Below are 18,032 nucleotides of genomic sequence, written 5' to 3'. Positions count from 1 at the left end.
TAACAGTGCAAAAGAGCAGATGTACAGAGCCGCTTGCTGAGGTGAAGTAACAAAACCTTAAATTGTCTTCCATCAGCACATATCAGTAAAATAACCAACAGCCTTTAACAACAATATCTTACAGACATTTTTCAAGAGGCCACCACATCTGAGAAGAACTTTATGTTGCCTGTCTGTGCTCCCACCTTTGGGACAGCCTAATTTTCTGCTTGAAGCAGTTCTCACCTTCTTCCAAGGGAAGTGCGTTACTAACGGTTTTTCCTCTTATCTTTTACTGTGATGTTGTATTAAATGTACTATCATAACATAACTGTAAATGACATGGGGTTAAATATTTTGTGAGCAGCCCTGTGGGCTCAGTGCAGAGAATTTGTGTAGTATTACAGTTAAATCCTCCAGAGCCTTAGCTCTTTAGCTTAGTCGTTCAGTCTGCTTCCACAGAGCCCAGGTCAAGCTCTCAGGTCAGTCATTTCACTCCGAGACCCAGTAGTTTATTTTGGCCTTTCCGTGCATGTTTGTGGGCTGAAGAGAATGGCTCTGGGTTTGTATGCAACAGCAGAGGATGTTAGTACTAGGCTGAGGTTTTGTGGGTATTTTAATTAAATCTTCTTAAGAATACAACATTAATATTTACCACATTTTTAATGGAGGTGTCATAGCCTGTATTACTAACTTCAATACCCAGACCTGCCTTCTTTCGATCCCTTTGGAGTGTGTATGTTTCTTCCCTTAACATCCCGCAGGTCTGGCAGACCTGTCAACAGAACGTGACATTTCTCTGCATTTCATACTTGCTGCAACTGGCGAGGACGATGTCTGTGTGTCTCTGGAAAAATAAAGTGGTGCCAACTGGGCCAAAGTTGTTTATATGATAAACACAGAGAAATATTACAGTACCAACAGTCTTGTTTTCATAGTGCTTTAAGACTATTTTTACAGTGTTAAAGGTCGAAATGAAAAAGAACACAACTGCCAAAGTGTGATGAAGGACAATTCAATTCTCAAACTAGTGCTTTTGAAAAAAAATCCCACTGAGACTGTGAAAGCTGTGGTTGCAGTGACACAACCCGAGTGTCTGCATCCTGCCCATGCTCTTTGAGAATAAACAGCCCGGTAGCTGCTGGTGATAAAATAAGAATGGATCAATATGACTTGATCCATGGCATCTTCATGTGTATGATCATTGGTAACTCAGTATTGTTTGGGCAGGACCATTTGCCTTGTTTTGATTTCCCAAAATTCAGTTGCACTGGTTTCTAATAGAGATGCAGGGTGGTGAGAATAAGACCACAAACCCCTTTAGATACTTCAAACAAAACCACAGTGGTGGCACGTAGGAAGTCACCTCTACAGAGTGTGTCTTCTTGAGACTCTAGATTTGCATGGGAATGAGTCAAAGAATGTTCCATCTTTTTTCCAACTAACCTCCTTAGCAGCATTGGGTTTTGTTAGGTATAAGCTTCTGTTTGTAAGGCATTGCTGTAACATTTTAAAAGAGTGCTGCCCAGGACAAGGGTCTTAGTCTCTGGATGACAGCGAGGGGCAGAAGTGGTGGCAGCAGAGGGAGTGGCAGCAAGGATGTTTTGCATATCAAAATGCATTTCTGTTGTTCTGGTAGGACAGTAGTTCCTCAGAAACAGCACTGTCTGAAGCACACAGAGAGTTAAATCAGGAGTCCAGGCTGAGTTAGGGAGATGCTGCTGAAGGAGATACCTGCTCTGGTGAGACCCCCCTGCAGTGCTGGTCCAGCTCTGGGTCCTCAGCACAGGACACACATGGAGCTGCTGGAGAGGGGCCAGAGGAGCCACAGGAATGATCTGAGGCTAAAACAGCTCTGCTGGGGACAGGTGAGACAGTTGGGGTGTTCAGCTGGAGAAGAGAAGCTCTGGGAGACCTTATTGTGGCCTTTCTTACTTAAAAGGGGCCCATGAGAAAGATGAGGACAGACTTTTGAGCAGAGCCTGTTGTGACAGGACAAGGGGTGATGGTTTAAACTAAAGGAGGGAGATTCAGGCTGGACACGAGGGAGAAATTGTTGTCCCTGAGGGTGGTGAGAGCCTGTCCCAGGTTGGCCAGAGAGGTGGTGGATGAACCATCCCTGGAGACATCCCAGGCCAGGCTGGACGGGGCTCTGAGCAACCTGAGCTGGTGAAGATGTCCCTGCTCATGGCAGGGGGGGCACTGGGGGAGATGGGAAGGTCCCTTCCAACCCAAGATATTCTAAGATTCTATTAATTACAGCATTTTATTTCATGTTTATTTGTTTTAAAAGAGTCAGTGTCCACACTCGGGGCTGCTCAGGAGCGTGACACAGCGTGGGCCTTGCACGCCAGTGCCTCGTGTCCCTGTGGTTCTGAAAGACAGGGCTGTGCAGCATTTTCAGCTAATGGCTTTTCTTGAAAAGTACAAAATCGCTTGAAATGCGTGTGCAACTTTTGTGGCTAGGTCCTCAGGGACCAAAACGCCAGAGGCTGCTCTGAATTCAGTGTCATCACTGTTATCTGTTCTTCTTGGGGGTTTTATCCTTTCACGTCCATTAAACTTCTTAAATTAAAAGAAATACATTTGCCGAACCCATTATGCTTGACCTACATCACAGTCACTGGATTTGTTTATAGAATGAAAGGACATCTTTGTTCCTTTTTAGTGTCTTTTAAGTGCAACATGTGTTTGCATCAGATTTTTCAAATGTATTCACTTACATGTATCAAAAATAAATTTCAGTTAACTGCTGTGGGTACTTGTGACAAAAAAACACAATAATCTAGAAAAACGGAAAAATGTTTTCTCAAAATAATTGTTTCTAACACTTTTTTGTTGGTTCACTGTTAAAAAAAAGGTGCACATGGAGCTCTATGGCTTAATAGCAACTGTATGAGGATATTTCCAGTGTTTGACCATCTGAGACTGAAATCCCATTGAATCCCATTAACTTCTGTTATATGTCACTTTGGATCACACTGCTTTGTCATATAGTTTTGGAATTAGGGATGGAAATCAGCATACCTCTTGGGTATTTGTACTCCCCGTGTATCTTCAAAATTCATTAGGAGTTCTCAAATACAATTAGATGAAACTCCTTACTGTTTATAATCCCATTTATTGCTTTCATGCCAATGGGTACCTTTCCAATAAATTGTTCTGTTTAGGGCAGTTGGTTTCAGGGTTCTAGAAGACAATGTGAAGTACAAAAAAAACCCAATTCAAATGTAATTGTATTGCAGCAATTGGGAAGAATTCAGAAGTCTTCTTTCTGTACTCTTTTGGTTAACCCCTTCTTTAGTAATTGTTGAACTGGTTGATTATCAATTGAAATGGATTCTTTTCACTCGGTATTAGTGCAACTTAAAAATTAGAGAAAGTCAGATGTCATAATCAGAAGTTCAATTACTGGATTTCTTTGCAAAAAAAGAAAAAAATAAAAGCCATGGTTATAATACTTTTCTTGGCTAAGTCTAAAGGTCAGAATTAGCAAGTTTTAAAGAAGAACTGCAGAGGGATACAGCAGGGGCTTTGTAGTAATCACAAATGAAAGACACTGCTGAATTTGTGGATATCGTAGAGAACCTAATTTATAGTCACAACTTGGTAGCTGTGACGGCAGCTGTGCAGTTTGCACAAGATGGAAATTGGGGCAAGAATTCAAAGAGCCAGCAGGTCAGTAAGGAAATAAAGAACTGTGGCTAGGGGTCAGCAGCCAAATCCTATTGTGAGGGTGGCGCTTAACCACATTTTCACTATTATGACAACTGTGAAACTCAAGTTGGTTTTATTATTGTTGAGATCTTGGCTTTGCTTTGCAACCGTGTGAGTTCAACCAAATAATCATTTTCAATAACTCTTTTGGGTTGGGTTTTGTGTGTTTGTGTGTTTAGCTGTGGGCCTCAAGATATGAACTTTCTTATACCTTCCAGGTCTCTGACGGTCAGTGGCATCATCTCTTGTTTTCCATAGAAACGCGTTGCAGCCCTTTGAGGCACGAACTGCTGGTGAAGGGACTCCGCCACGACCACCTTCAAACTCTCATCTATGCTTTTCCTCTGTTTCAGGGTCTTTATGTCTTTGTGGTGTATTTCATCCTGCACAACCAACTTTGCTGCCCTGTCAAAGCAAGTTATACTGTAGACATGAACGGGCATGCAGCTCCGGGATCGGCTTTCTTCACGCATGGCAGTGGTCTGCCGGCAGCGGGTGGAGAGATCAGCAAGTCCACTCAGAACCTCATCAGTGCTATGGAAGAGGTACCAGTGACTCTATGGTCGTTACCTTGTGTGTTGGAAGTGTACCTGGAGATTTAACTGGCAGTACTAAGTGTAATACACAGGAATAATAATAATAATAATAATAATAATAATAATAATAATAATAATAATAATAATAATAATAATAATAATAATAATAATAATAATTATTGTTTAATATATTATATATTATATATTATATAATATATATTATATATTATATATTATATATTATATATTATATATTATATATTATATATTATATATTATATATTATTATTTACTATTATATAATATTAATTGTTATAATATTATTATATATTATAATTTATGTAATGTCATGTAATGTTATATATACTATATATTATATTATATTATATTATATTATATTATATTATATTATATTATATTATATTATATTATATTATATTATATTATATTACATTACATTACATTACATTACATTACATTACATTACATTACATTACATTATATTATATTATATTATATTATATTATATTATATTATATATTACTAATAATTATATATTTATATAAAAATTATATAAATATATACTAATATATTATTAGTATATATAATGATATTTTAAATATATAATATAATATATAAAATTTATAACTTATATAAATATATAAATATAATATAAATATATAAATATATTAAAATAAATAATATGTAATATATATTAAAATATATAAAGCTTCTATAAATATAATATAAAATATATACATATAACAATAATAACTATTATTATTATCATCATCATCATCTGGCTTTGGAGAGGGGAAGATTTTTTTTCCATAAAAATTTTTATCTTTAGCCATTCTATGAATTTACAATTCCTTGGCAACATGGCCGGTACAGAATTTCCTCCTTTCTACTTGAGTCTTCAGTTTGTTATAGAGGCTGGTTAAAGTGTTGCCAAAACTAGGTAATGCGAAATCAAAACAGCAAGTTAATTCGGCTTACTATAGGTGTTAGATGAGTTTTAAGTCTTCAGCTTTCCAAAGTCACGCTGTGCAAAATTTCTGGAAGACTTGATAGAATAGAATAAAATTAGAATAAAGTTGGGATGGAAAAATGATAAAAGGAAGAAGAAGAGGAGAGGAGGCGATATTTTGAGGGAGATTGTTTTAAGTCTCTTTGTTGCTGGAGCTGGAATGCTGCTAGTATCACTTTTCATTGTCTGTAGTAAACCAAGGTGATTTTGCTGCTAGGTACAAGTAGATAGAGCTAGTTGAAAATTTTCCAGTTAAACAGTTTTTTTCCAGGAAAAACACTGATTTAATGGAATTGAGATATTTCAAGGGAACCTGCCAGTTCTAGCAGTAACTTTTGTGGAAACCAAGCTGCTCACCTGGCAGGTTTGTCTGTATTTTAAAGCTCCTCGGCTTCCTCCTGGCAGATCACTAAATTTATTCAACTTCTTAGCACCTCATTTAAGGTTGTGCCTGACCCCTCAGTTTAGTGGACAGCACAGCATCTCAACATTACATGGGAAGTTTTCATGTTCCTGAGCTCCTAAACAGTAGATGAGCAATAAAACAAGAAAATATATATTGACTATTCAAAAATATATATTTTTTTAGAGTTCACTATTTTGTCTTTTCATCACATTTAAGGGGGAGGTAGATTTTCAAAACCACCTCTTTTCTTATGAAATGAAATTCCAATTTTTGGTGCCGCTCAAAAAATAAACAGGAGCGGCACAAAAAATAAACAATCACAAAGTTGATATCAAAACTATAGGGCTGTATATCACCACCAGAACCTTCAAAGACTGGCAAATTGCCTTAAAATATTCTGTTGGTAAACATGGGAAGTAGCATGTTGCCAACTGTAGATCATACAAAATAATGATGATTAGTGGCTACAGAAAGGAGAAGCGGGGTCCAGCAGAGGAAGAGGCATTGGTAAGAGAGGAGTGAACTGGAACCTTTCAGTCCCTTAATTTAAAATTATCCATAACAGGAGACAGTGTTCAGAAATAGCAATATTTTTTCAACTTTTTGAGATGGCTGGGAGAAGCGTCAAGACCACAAGATTAATTTACTTGTAACCAAGTTTTATATATTTATTTTTATATATACGTATATATTTTTTATTTTTATTTTTATTTTTTAAAGGGCTATCTAGTTCACTGTTGAAGTGACAGAATAGCTGGATGCCAAATCCTTTGGTCCTGAGTTGGACTCTGGTCATGGTTTCTAGTTTCTGTACTGTAGTTTTGATAATTAGTGCATTACTGCATCTCCTTAACCTTTTTAGGTGCCTGCAGACTGGGAGCGGGCATCCCTGCAGCCTGCCAGTCAAGCTAGTGCTGCCTTTAAGCAGAGCCCACAGAACGGCAACGTTTTCCACCCTTCTGGAGGATTTAGTACCGGTTCGTTGGTTGCTGATGAGGAATCACAAGAGTTTGATGATCTAATATTTGCTTTAAAGACTGGTGAGTGACCCTTCGCCTTGCTCCTCAAAGGTTATGTTGCTATTCGCCCTAACGATGTCGCCATTCCATGAGATCCAATTAACGAGATCTGTTCATATAATCTGATTGCCAGTGAAAATCTGAAGTAAACTTTTTTGCCCTTGACTGCTGTTCTATAAAAATCACTGTGCAGGCTCTCTAAAGAAACAGAAGGAGTCTGAAAAAACATGTTTTGAGGTATGATGATAAGCAGACCTACAGAAAGTAGCAACAGATTGAAGGCTCTGACATTTTTTCACAAGTGCTTACGTGGCTCACTTGCTGCCTCTAAACACAGGCTGTTTTGTCTTCTTTTCAAATTGATATCTAGAATGTATACAATTACTATCTTTATTGTATATACATATATCTCTGAGAAACAGCATAACTTCATAAATATTGATTCTCCCACTAAGTGTAAGACAAAATATTTATATAAGATACATTTGGACCTGAAAAATATTGTATTCTGGAAAGATAACCTAGGTAGACTTCTGCCCAAACACAAGAGCCAGCTGTGAGGAGATCACTGGAGGACAGAAGCAGGCGAAGCCACTCTAGGTGTCCACACTCAAACTAAATCATAGAATCATTTTAGTTGGAAGAAACCGTCAAGATCAAGCCCAACCATAACCTAACTCTATCACTAAATCATGTCCCTGAGAACCTCATCTGTGGCATCTTTTAAACTTCTCCAGGGATGGTGACTCCACCACTGCCCTGGGCAGCCTGTTCCAATGCCCTACAGCCCTTTCCAGGAAGAAATTTCTCCTAATATCCAATCTTAAACCTTTCCTGGTGCAACTTGAGGCCATTTCCTCTTATCCTATCACATGCTACTTGAGAGAAGAGATGAACATCCTCCATGCTCCAACCTCCTTTCAGGCAGTTGCAGACAGCTCAGCCTCCTGTTCTCCAGGCTGAGCTACACCTGCAAAACAAAACACTTGTTATCAGACTCTTCTTTATAGCCTTAGAGTTCAAGTCTTCCAAATCCCAGGCTTTGCCCTCAGTTATGTGTCGTTTTTCTGCCTTCTCACCCACTCCACCAACGAAATTTCATGTTGTTCAAATGATCATGTAGATAGTCAGAGGTGGCCACAGGTGGCAGAAATTATGTGAAACCTGATTCAAAGACAGGTCAGCATGGGAATGTCTGAGAAGTAGACCACAAAGGCAAAGGAGCACCAGCTGGTAAGACCTGGCAGATGCTAAGCCAAGCCCACCTCCTGTAGGCACTAGATGAAATGTAAATGGAGCAGCTTGGTAGTAGGACACCTGAATGAACTCTGGAGATATTATGAAGCTTTGCAAGAGACAACCGAGAGGTACTGGTGACATTAGTGGGTTAAGTGCTCTGGAACCTGTCATTTCAGGAGTTTGTTCCCTTTGGTGACACCAAGGAAAACAGTCAAACTGGTTGTAAGACTGGGGATGCCACTGATAAAGGGTTAGTTTTATTCAGTATATTCATACTACTTTATCTCCTGAGCCAATTTCTATTGCAGAAAACTCTTCTAGTTATGAAGATAAATGGATGATTAATAACTTGCCTAGTGCTAAGAAATACTAATTTTTATGAAGAACACCATGAAATCTGTGCTATTAATTTTCCTGGACATTTTGCAGACTGCTTCTACTTTATTATGCAGTTAAAGATTTTAGGCAAGACTTTCAAATGCAGATGCATAAGCTAATAGTTGCAAACCTTTTTTTTAAGTACCTAAGAATGTAGCTTTTACTTTTTTACTGTGTTCTGAACATTTTGAAGGAAAACAGATAATTCATAGATTGCTAATAAGATGTGAAGCCATTCACATCTAACACTCCCACCATCGCTTACAGCGTTTACTGCTTTAGCAGCTCAGATGACATCAGTTGGCCTATTTTCTGCAGCAAACTCTACACACTGTGGAAGACTGAGCCTTAAATCATGAAGAACTATCTAGGCAACAGCAGTAGTCAAAACTCATGGTTAATATAATTTGCCATAACTTCAGCATTTAATGATTTTTTAACAAACCTTCAAGCTCCTTCCATAGTTAATATGTTTTCAGTCCTTCCAAAGGAAGTAGGTCTAGAACACGCTTTTTATTACGCCACCTAAATTTTATTATTGCTTTCTTTAATATTTTATTATCATTTGTTCTTATGAGCCTTTGTATTTATGTGATTTGAAGCGGAGACCTCAGGCCACAGTCAGAGAAAGATATTTTTGCTTTCACCACTTATTCAAGTAGTACCTCACCTTTTCACCCCAGTGCTTATTGATGCATCAAAACTGTGTCCCCAGCAACGCTGCAGAGGCAAAAAAAAAAAGATTGTTTCTAAGCCAAACCAATTGTGCCATCTGGTTTCAGCTCCACGTGTATTTGAACAAACCAAACTGATGAGGCGGTGTTGAGGTTAGAGTAGCTTTAACCACAAAAGTAAATGTTTATCAGCTACTGCCTTGGATACAAGCTGTAGCTCTACACATCCTTTTGAACAAAAACCATGAGATTTTCTGTAACTACAACTACTGTTTTATTATTCTCATCCAGACTTGCTTTCCAGTCCAGCTCAGTGGACAAGGAGTCGAGGTGCTCCCGATGGCACGAGGGAGGGAACTGTGAAGCAATAAAAAGGGAGATGAAGCAGTGGAAAGTGGGATTTCTTTTCTGTTTGGCAGGACAGGTTTATGCTGCTAAAGTGCTCACTGAGCTGTGGTCTGACGGCAATTTTGAATCATAGAATCATTTTGGCTGGAAGAGACCCTCAAGATCATTGAGTCCAACCATAACTCTGGTGTTAACCCGTGTCCCTAAGAACCTCGTCTAAAAGCCTTTTAAACACCTCCAGGGATGGTGACTCCACCACTTCCCTGGGCAGCTTGTTCTACTGCTTCTCAACCCTCTCCATGAAGAGTTTTTTCCTAGTATTTTGTGGCACTGAAAGGAGCTGGTGTCCTGCTCCCTCCTGGCAGCACATTTCTTCTTCCTCCATTGCATCGTTGCTTGTACTCACGTCAAACCACAACAACTCAAGTGAGAAACTCCTCTCCACACCAGTTTGATGCCCTTTGAGCACTGGTCCTGGCTCTGAGGAAGCCATTGGACATCAGCAACTAGAAGACCAGCACCTCTTCTCTAAACAGGCTAAAATGCACAGGCAGCTGAGATGCCTTTTTTCTGCCTTGCTCTTGTCTGTCACTTGCTGTAAGCACTGCTTCTCAAAGCTTTTTAGACCAGGTTTTATCTCAGTAGGCTGAGAATTCCTCATCTGGAGCCTCTAGGAGAGCAGGGGAAAGGTGCTTTGCACCACATTGGCTGTTTTTATCACTCCCAAAATGAGAAGTGTGGGTTTTAGGTATAGATAAACTGAAACAGAAACGCCCATTATCTGTTCCCTAACGCTGTCAATCTGTAACCAAACTCAGCCTCAGCTGTGCTAAAATATCTTCCACTCTGAAGGCTGGCTGAGGATCAGCACTGATTAACAGAGAAATATGCAAAAAAATCCTTTATGCCTCTTTGCACTTCATCCGTCCTTTCTGCTTATGTAGTTTGGAGCTGTCTGGAGGTTGCTTTAATTTATGCCCACTGTGTGTAGCTGCGAGGTTTAATCTGACAGCCAGGATCAGTGAGAACGAGGGTATAATCGCAGCAAAGCTACAATCTCATTCCTGTCCTCCTGCCCCACCTCACACTGCAGCTGTAGAAATGAAAAACGACTGATGCAGGTTAAGAAAAACATAACAAAAAATGAAGCAGATCCCTACAGAACAACTTTATTCTTTAACTTGCAGTGGTTTAGTAATTCGCAGCTTGCAGTGCTGCTCCACAAATAGATGCATTGGCACACTTGGCCTTGTCGCCAAAAAAAATGTGTTTTAGAACTATGCACTTAGCCCTTGGTTCCATAATCATTAATACTGGGCCTAATTACAGATTAACCTGAAGTATGGACTGGGTCAGATGAAGGCATACGACTGCATTTCTAGCAAATCAGGTGGACAACAGTGCACTGTTTCTTAGCCAGCTTTCATGCTAGCTTTATGCAAGCTTTGCATCACGTGTAGAATTTTTCGTTCGATACAAGAAATCCAAAAGCCGGACTTCTTACATTGTAAAACCATGGCCTCTGAATGCCTTATCAATAAATTACTCCTTTCCATTAAATACGTTCATGTCCGTACAGGAATATATAGTTAGGATTCACTATGCTCACTATATCACCTCGTTTCTTATACTGTAGGGATCTTTTGGAAGGCCAGGCAGCTCTGAGGAAGTTTATGTGAAAGAAATAATAGAAGAAAAAAGATAATGTAAGCGCATGTCCTAAGACCTTTTTTTAAAAATTATTTTTAATGTTTATGAATTTGGCTTAAAGTATGTATTTTATTATATTTAATTAATGGCCTTTATAATGAATCAAAGCATAAGCTACTGATCTCTGAACTTCCATCCATATTCCCATCTCCTACATATGCTGTTGTCCTGCCCCTTCCGTGATGCAGAAAACCAAACCCATTCATTGCTTTGGGTGAGAAGTGAATTTAAAACACAACAAAGCCTTTGAAAGAGGCCCAAACCCTTCCGGTGATGGTTGGTGACCCACCCCTGTAGGATTTGTTTGCAAAGACTTTCATGGGTTAGAGCAGAGAATACCAGTCTAGCACATGGTACTTTCCAAATATATATTGGTCAGTATCAATGGAGGATATTGCTACATCCACATCTCAGTGTACTTTTGGCCCTTGATAGAGCCATATATGATAAATCCTAAATAAATATTCTACACGGATAATACCTGGGGGAAAAAAAATCTACTGTATGAGTTAAAAACCCCACACAAATGCAGCTATTACAGTAACGATGCTATACAAACCAACTCCTAATTTTCAATCTAATGCAGCTAGGGTTCTGAAGTCAGCACTGGTTAAACCTTGGTGTTGCTGCTGTAGGTGCCTGGTTTAAGAATTAAGCGTCTCATGTTGGGCATCCTGAACTAGAGGAAAAACTTGAAATCTCGGATTCTGAAAGGTACCCAGTGCCACATCCTGGAGATGTTACAGGGCAGATAAATTGCACATGGTGGCAAAGTGCCAGGTTCGTGCCCTGCCTTATCAACCTACGTCATTTCTGCTTTAAAGGGCTCACTTCACAGACAGAAAGGAAAGAAGGGTAGATAGATTGCGTGTTCATTCAACTTCTCATTTGTGATTGCTCACAAATATGCAACCCGTTGTCTGTTGAACGTGACTGCATAATATCCAGGCAGCATTTTCAGTCCAATCTGAACTTTGTTTGTAGAGCCCAGTTGTCTGTTGGTGTCATTTCCATAAAGTTAAAACCCTAAAATAAGAATTAAAGTTGGTTTGTGCAGCTTATTCGTATCTATCTAATACGTCCTACACATACAATATAAATAATGAATGATTCAGAAGGCAAGATGGAAGCGCTTACAATGTAAAAATTCCCGCCAGAGGTATGAGTACAGCAATTACAAAACAAACTGGGTTGTTCTAGTGAAAGTTTGAGACATATCTGAACAGGTAGGTGGTGAGTGCTCAAGAGCACGTAGGAACGCCGAGGCAAAACCCGTCACCAGTAGATGTCACTGGAGGGATCTCGCTGGGCTTGCGGAGCCAGCTGTGAATTCTCAGTTTCTAGCTTAGTGCTCGAATGCAAAAAGAAAGGAAGAAAGGCCTAATTTTCCTGCATCTTTTCCTTAAAATAGTTGCTTCACAAGTTGGGGAAAGTCATACTCCCGGCTACGTACCCACCATCCAACTCTAGCATCTCTAGTGGGGGCTGCATGCTTTTTTGGATCTAATTGTGTTTAAACTCTGCTCTAATCTGAGAACAAGCTGGACCTATGAACTCTGTGAAACTTTGTCGTGTAAACAGACGTACCCTCCCCAGTCTGCCGAGTGTTTGGTAAGCTGGTATCCTGGTTACATTTCAGCTCTCGTTCCTAAAAAGGATCCGCTCTCACATAGTTTGTCTTTGCATCAGCAGCAGAACAAGGCTGTTGTAAACCCCAAGTAGCCTACTTCAGTCTCTGGTTTAACAAGTTCCTGATAAGAACCTCCATAATAACAACAACAATCTTCTCTTGCTTTGCACAAAGCATGCACATATAGGACATGTAAAACTATACATATAGTGTAATGTATCCGATCTTTTTATAGTGACCAGCACGAGATTCTTTAAGAAACTTCATTCTGAATAATTGCAGTGTAGTCACCAGGAAGATTTTTCTAACCCTCACAGTAAGTGTTCACCTTAAAATCCAAACCCAGGTTGATCAGATTTATATATTATTTGAAACATTTTCAATGCTGTATTTTTCCCTTTTTGAAATTTGTACCCTCTTCAGACTAAATAAATGTTTTGACTAAATTCCAGTGTTGATGGTACATAAGCAGTGTTGTTTTGTTTCACCATTCAAAACGTTTTATTTACCTCAAGGTTATTACCTTGTTCTTCTGTCCCCAAATGGTAAATACAGGAGTTTAATTTATCTTCTCTATTACACTCGTGTTTCCTTTCTAAAACAAACAGTTTTAGAGAAGATAAGGGAAAAAAAAATACCAGAACAAAACCAAGTAATTTGCTTATGCGATTGCTGTTTTTCCCAGGACTTTCAAGCAGCTTTTAGTTATTAGAACCATGATTAAATGAAAAGGTTAAATATGCATGTAAATTTAAATCAGTAAGTACAACTTAATCACCTACAGTACCCTTATAAACAAGGATTTTAATGATTCTGAGCCTGATCTTCTTGACCGTATTATTGTGTCTCTGTACATTGATAAATTTTTACTCTTGCCATACTCTGACAGCAATTCCTGGTCTCTCAAGAGCTTGGGTTAGAATCCCAGAATCTCAGAATGTCAGGGGTTGGAAGGGACCTGTAAAGCTCATCCAGTGCAATCCCCCCATGGAGCAGGAACACCCAGATGAGGTTACACAGGAAGGTGTCCAGGCGGGTTGGAATGTCTGCACAGAAGGAGACTCCACAACCCCCCTGGGCAGCCTGGGCCAGGCTCTGACACCCTCACCAGGAACAAGTTTCTTCTCATATTAAAGTGGAACCTCCTGTGTTCCCATTTGCACCTATTACCCCTTGTCCTATCACTGGTTGTCACCGAGACGAGGCTGACTCCATCCTCCTGACACTCCCCCTTTCCATATTGATCCCCAGGAATGAGTCCCCCCTCAGTGTCCTCTTGTCCAGCTCCAGAGCCCCAGCTCCCTCAGCCTTTCCTCACACGGGAGATGCTCCACTCCCTGCAGCATCTTGGTGGCTGCGCTGGACTCTCTCCAGCAGTTCCCTGTCCTGCTGGAACTGAGGGGCCCAGAACTGGACTCGTGCACACATGTTCACTCCACAACCCAGACACCAAAACCAGCTGTAAGGAGGATCGCAGTGCAGAAATACCCATTTCTCACCTGGATGCAGTGGGGCTGGGTTCACACGGCGCTGCAGCCGAGTTTGGCCCCTACCAGCACTTCTTCCAGACCTCCGCAGGGAAGTCTACCCAGACCTGCAGGTTCTTCTGCCCAGGTTCTCTGACCAAAGCTCCATGTTGAGAATTGCAGCCTGAATTCCCATAGAAAAGGAGCATCTCACTGCTGCCCCATTTTCCATACGTCTTTTCTGCTTGATTTCATAAAAGTGGAACGACATGGGGCATAGAAAATGAAGTAAAATTAAGTAAGCTACCCTTATATTGTCTTTTGCTGAACAAGCCAAAGCCTGGAATGTCAGCAGAGGCAGAAATAAGGGAGGCACTGTACAACTGATAGAAACTCCTGAAAATATTTTTTTAGTATGAAAATGCAGATTCATGCTTCTCCCAGCATACCCTTTTTGGGGCTTTTTTGAGCCAAATGTCATTCTTTTGCAATTCCCTTGAACCATGACTACTTACAGACCTGCTTCTGCCCAAAATGAACAGCTTCCCTAGATATTTGTAAGTGACATCGCTATAAGACCATGCCTTAAATTAGTCTGTCTTGAAATTACCATGTCTAATCACACTCATGTGCGGTTGTCAATAAATATAAAGCCTAGACACCCTAAATCCTAAGAAGATGTATCTTTTAGGATTCATTCTACAAGTCAAAGAGAGGAGCCGAGTATGTGCTGAATTTTATAGTTAGAACTGATATTCTGTGAAGAAGTGAAGTGGTCTGAAAAAAATACACATTTCTTAAAAGCTAGTGCAGAATTGTTTATCTTCACATTAATCGACTCAAACGTCCCCCCCATAAATAAAACTCAACCCCCCCAGCAACAACATAGAAGCAACAAGCTAGCAGAGCTCCTGTGACAAAAGGATGGAGAAGGTGGCCTCCTGAGGTCTCTTCCAGACGTGTTTTGGAAGTTTCCATGGGCCAAAGTCTACTATTCTCTCACAGCAGAAGACAAACACAATACACTAACTTGTGCCAAATATGGGTTTAAAGAATATTTAGTCAGCATCTTTTCTCATGTTGAAATTACAATCTCATTAAAACAGCTGGAATTATAGTTTGACATGGAAATTGTATCATTAAAAAACAGTTCTTCATGAAAAAGTCCTTGGAAATACCAGACTGTAACAGCCAGACCATGAACCCAGCCTAAGCCGGGCCTTGATTTATGCTTTTGTGATTTCAAGGCAACCTCTGAATAGCTATTGTACCATTTACTGAGACAAATAAAGTGTCTGGCAGTGCAACTATGAAAAAGCATATCTGGATGGCACAAAACTACATCAGATACTGTTATAATCTGTGAATTCAGAATCGTAGACTAGAAAGAGGAAACATTCCACATGTTGTGGGGTAGGGAAGCACCTTAAAAATCAGAAGAAAGCAGAGCAGGACACGGTATCACTATTTCTTTGTCGGGATTTCATTCCCACTGATTCTTTCCTCTCTTTTTTTGTTTTCTTTGCTGTTTCAGGTGCAGGTCTCAGCGTCAGCGACAATGAATCTTGTCACGGCAGCCAGGACGGTGGCAGCATGGCTAATTCCCAGATCGTAGAGCTTAGAAGAATACCCATAGCTGACACTCACCTCTAACTCCATGGCTTGCTTGGTATTTTGTTGTTTGTCTTTTTTAATTCAAGCCTCAGTATTTTTATATTTGTACTTCCTTTTGCACTAAAACACTATGTGAACTTGTGTAGTAGAATGCTGTGAGCTTTACTGGACGTTTAACGAAGAATATTTGCTTGAGATTTTGTATATCAGAAAATAAACTGTAATTTTTTTACAGCGGCTGAGCGTCAATAGGTACCATGGCAATCAGCCTAGAATTGTATCTTTTAGCTGGATGACATATTTCATAAACTGTAGCTTTTTTAATTAACCTGTATGTGTAACGCTGATTAATAAAGACAATAGAGTCTGTTTGATACAAACAAGTCTGTTATTTCTGCTCGCTGGTTATGGAGCTGGAAGACGATTCTGACGTCCTGTTGGACAGGAAAGCTTTTTAATTACACAGTTGTTCTAAGTTTCCTAAGCTGTTTTGTGAGTACTCAAATCTGTGAACTTTACAAATTCAAATAAAAACAAAGCCTTGAGCAAGAGGGCTTGAAATTTAAGTTGTGACATGATCAAATATGTAATGATCTGAAACAAACAGAGGGAAGGGGAGATGAAGGACAAGAGCGAAACCACTGGCAGCTGCGTTCTGTCGACTGCGTTACCTTGCTGGTTTCATAATATTAAACTCTCACTTTCCCCACAGTCAGAAATAAGGGGAAATTCTAGAGTTGAATTTTCTGTTTCTCTCTGTGGGTGCTACACAGAAATCTCTGTTCTGATTGAAGTGTTCAAGTGTTGCATTGCAGAGTTAGATCAGTAATCTGGGGTTATAAAAGCGCAAGAAAGGTTCCTCCCTTGGAGGAAAAAAAGTAATAATACAGAGGAAGTATTTCAGAACCAAGAGGGGGAGGCAGGCTGATCTTGGAGGAATCATTAACTCTGCTTCTGCACAGACACTCTGGAAGAAAAACACATTAAAGCAGGAGACCAAGGGAATTTTCCTCTGAACATAGTGCAGAAATACAGTAAATGAGAATGCAAGGTTTTCACACTTTCTTGAGGAACTTGCCTGAAGGCTTAATGCTGGGCAAGCTCTGAGCAACAGCCTCTCCCTTCAAAAGAAAACTTTTCTTATGGAAAATACTTTCTGTGAATCTTGCTATAGTGATATACAAATTTTACAGTGTCTAGCTACTTGTTGAGCTGAAACAAAGAGTGTCCCAGTTCTGCAATACCTGGTAGGACTGCACAGCTTACTCATATCAACCATATCCAAAGCAGACATAATCTTTAAAATCTAATGCAAAAGCGTTCACACACACACAGGAAACTATTTCTACTCAGCAAAGCCCTTAAATAAGTGGGGTTTAAGTTCACATTTGAATTGATGGAAAATGAGAGCATGTCTATATTTAATCAGTGCATCTTCTGCCGCACCGAGTCTTACATTTCTGACACCCAGGAATTGTGTTGACTCTGTTTGTGCTGGTCACACTACAGAGCAAATAGGGCCAAGTTTTTGTGGTCAATGGCAGATCTTGCTGGAGGGGTGAAGGTGGGGGTGGAAATGAGCCTTTCTTCATCATGGGCAATATGCAGAAGCAGGGATTCCCCATGTCCCTGTGCAGCTTTTAAAACTGGGTGCAGTGCATCTGAAACAAAGTTGGAAACTTCAAACGAGAGGGAACCACCTAAGTGTGTTTTACAATTCACTTTTCTGCCCATACCTGCTGAAAATTGACTTTCTTGAATGAACTGCAAGAATCATCTGAATAAGTCTCTCAGTCTGGAGTTAAAATTAGTTTTGGACACTTTGCAATAGAATACTTGGGTCTTGAATAATTTTTAAATGTCATTTTCCTGAATCAACGCAGATGAGCATTATCCATAGCTGGTACTCCTCATCTACCCACTAAAGCCCTAACGTGGAGCCTGGCTCTGCGGAACGATTGCAACACTTGCTCAGATGTGAGAGAGTCAGGGCTGTAACAGATGTTTCATTACTCGCAGTACATGCTACTACATGCTGTGAGAAAGCTTATAAAAGAGGGATGTTTGTTTGATTTTGACTCACTACCATAAATGTTAATGCTTTGTGTCACTTCGACTGGTTGCACAACTGGCCTGGTTAGGGATTTACTGTAAATGCATCAGCATTTTCAGAGCAGATCAGTAGGGTGATGTCTGCTGCCAACATTTCTTGAATTTTAAATCTCTAGGTGGTGCTCACATGGTTTCAGATCATGAGATGAATTCTGTTATTGTTCTAAACCCTTT

At 39.8% G+C, this 18,032-nt stretch overlaps 1 protein-coding gene across 1 annotated transcript in view; it reads left to right on the top strand.

Annotated features, from left to right (window-relative positions):
- The window catches only part of ADGRV1 (adhesion G protein-coupled receptor V1), a gene marked incomplete at its 5' end in the record, with an annotated part of 258,760 nt that extends 242,809 nt beyond the window's left edge, over positions 1-15,951 (top strand). Inside the window, 3 exons of the mRNA XM_082075144.1 lie at positions 4,050-4,241; positions 6,531-6,708; positions 15,667-15,951. Of these exons, the coding sequence (XP_081931270.1) occupies positions 4,050-4,241; positions 6,531-6,708; positions 15,667-15,785 (489 nt within the window). The 3' untranslated portion in view covers positions 15,786-15,951. The remainder of the gene's footprint in view (positions 1-4,049; positions 4,242-6,530; positions 6,709-15,666) is intronic.
- Positions 15,952-18,032: the final 2,081 nt, after the last annotated feature.

The sequence above is a fragment of the Streptopelia decaocto genome (assembly GCF_964273445.1).
Source record: "Streptopelia decaocto genome assembly, chromosome: Z".
Lineage (NCBI taxonomy): Eukaryota > Metazoa > Chordata > Aves > Columbiformes > Columbidae > Streptopelia > Streptopelia decaocto.
This window is presented reverse-complemented; position numbering and strand designations above follow the sequence as displayed.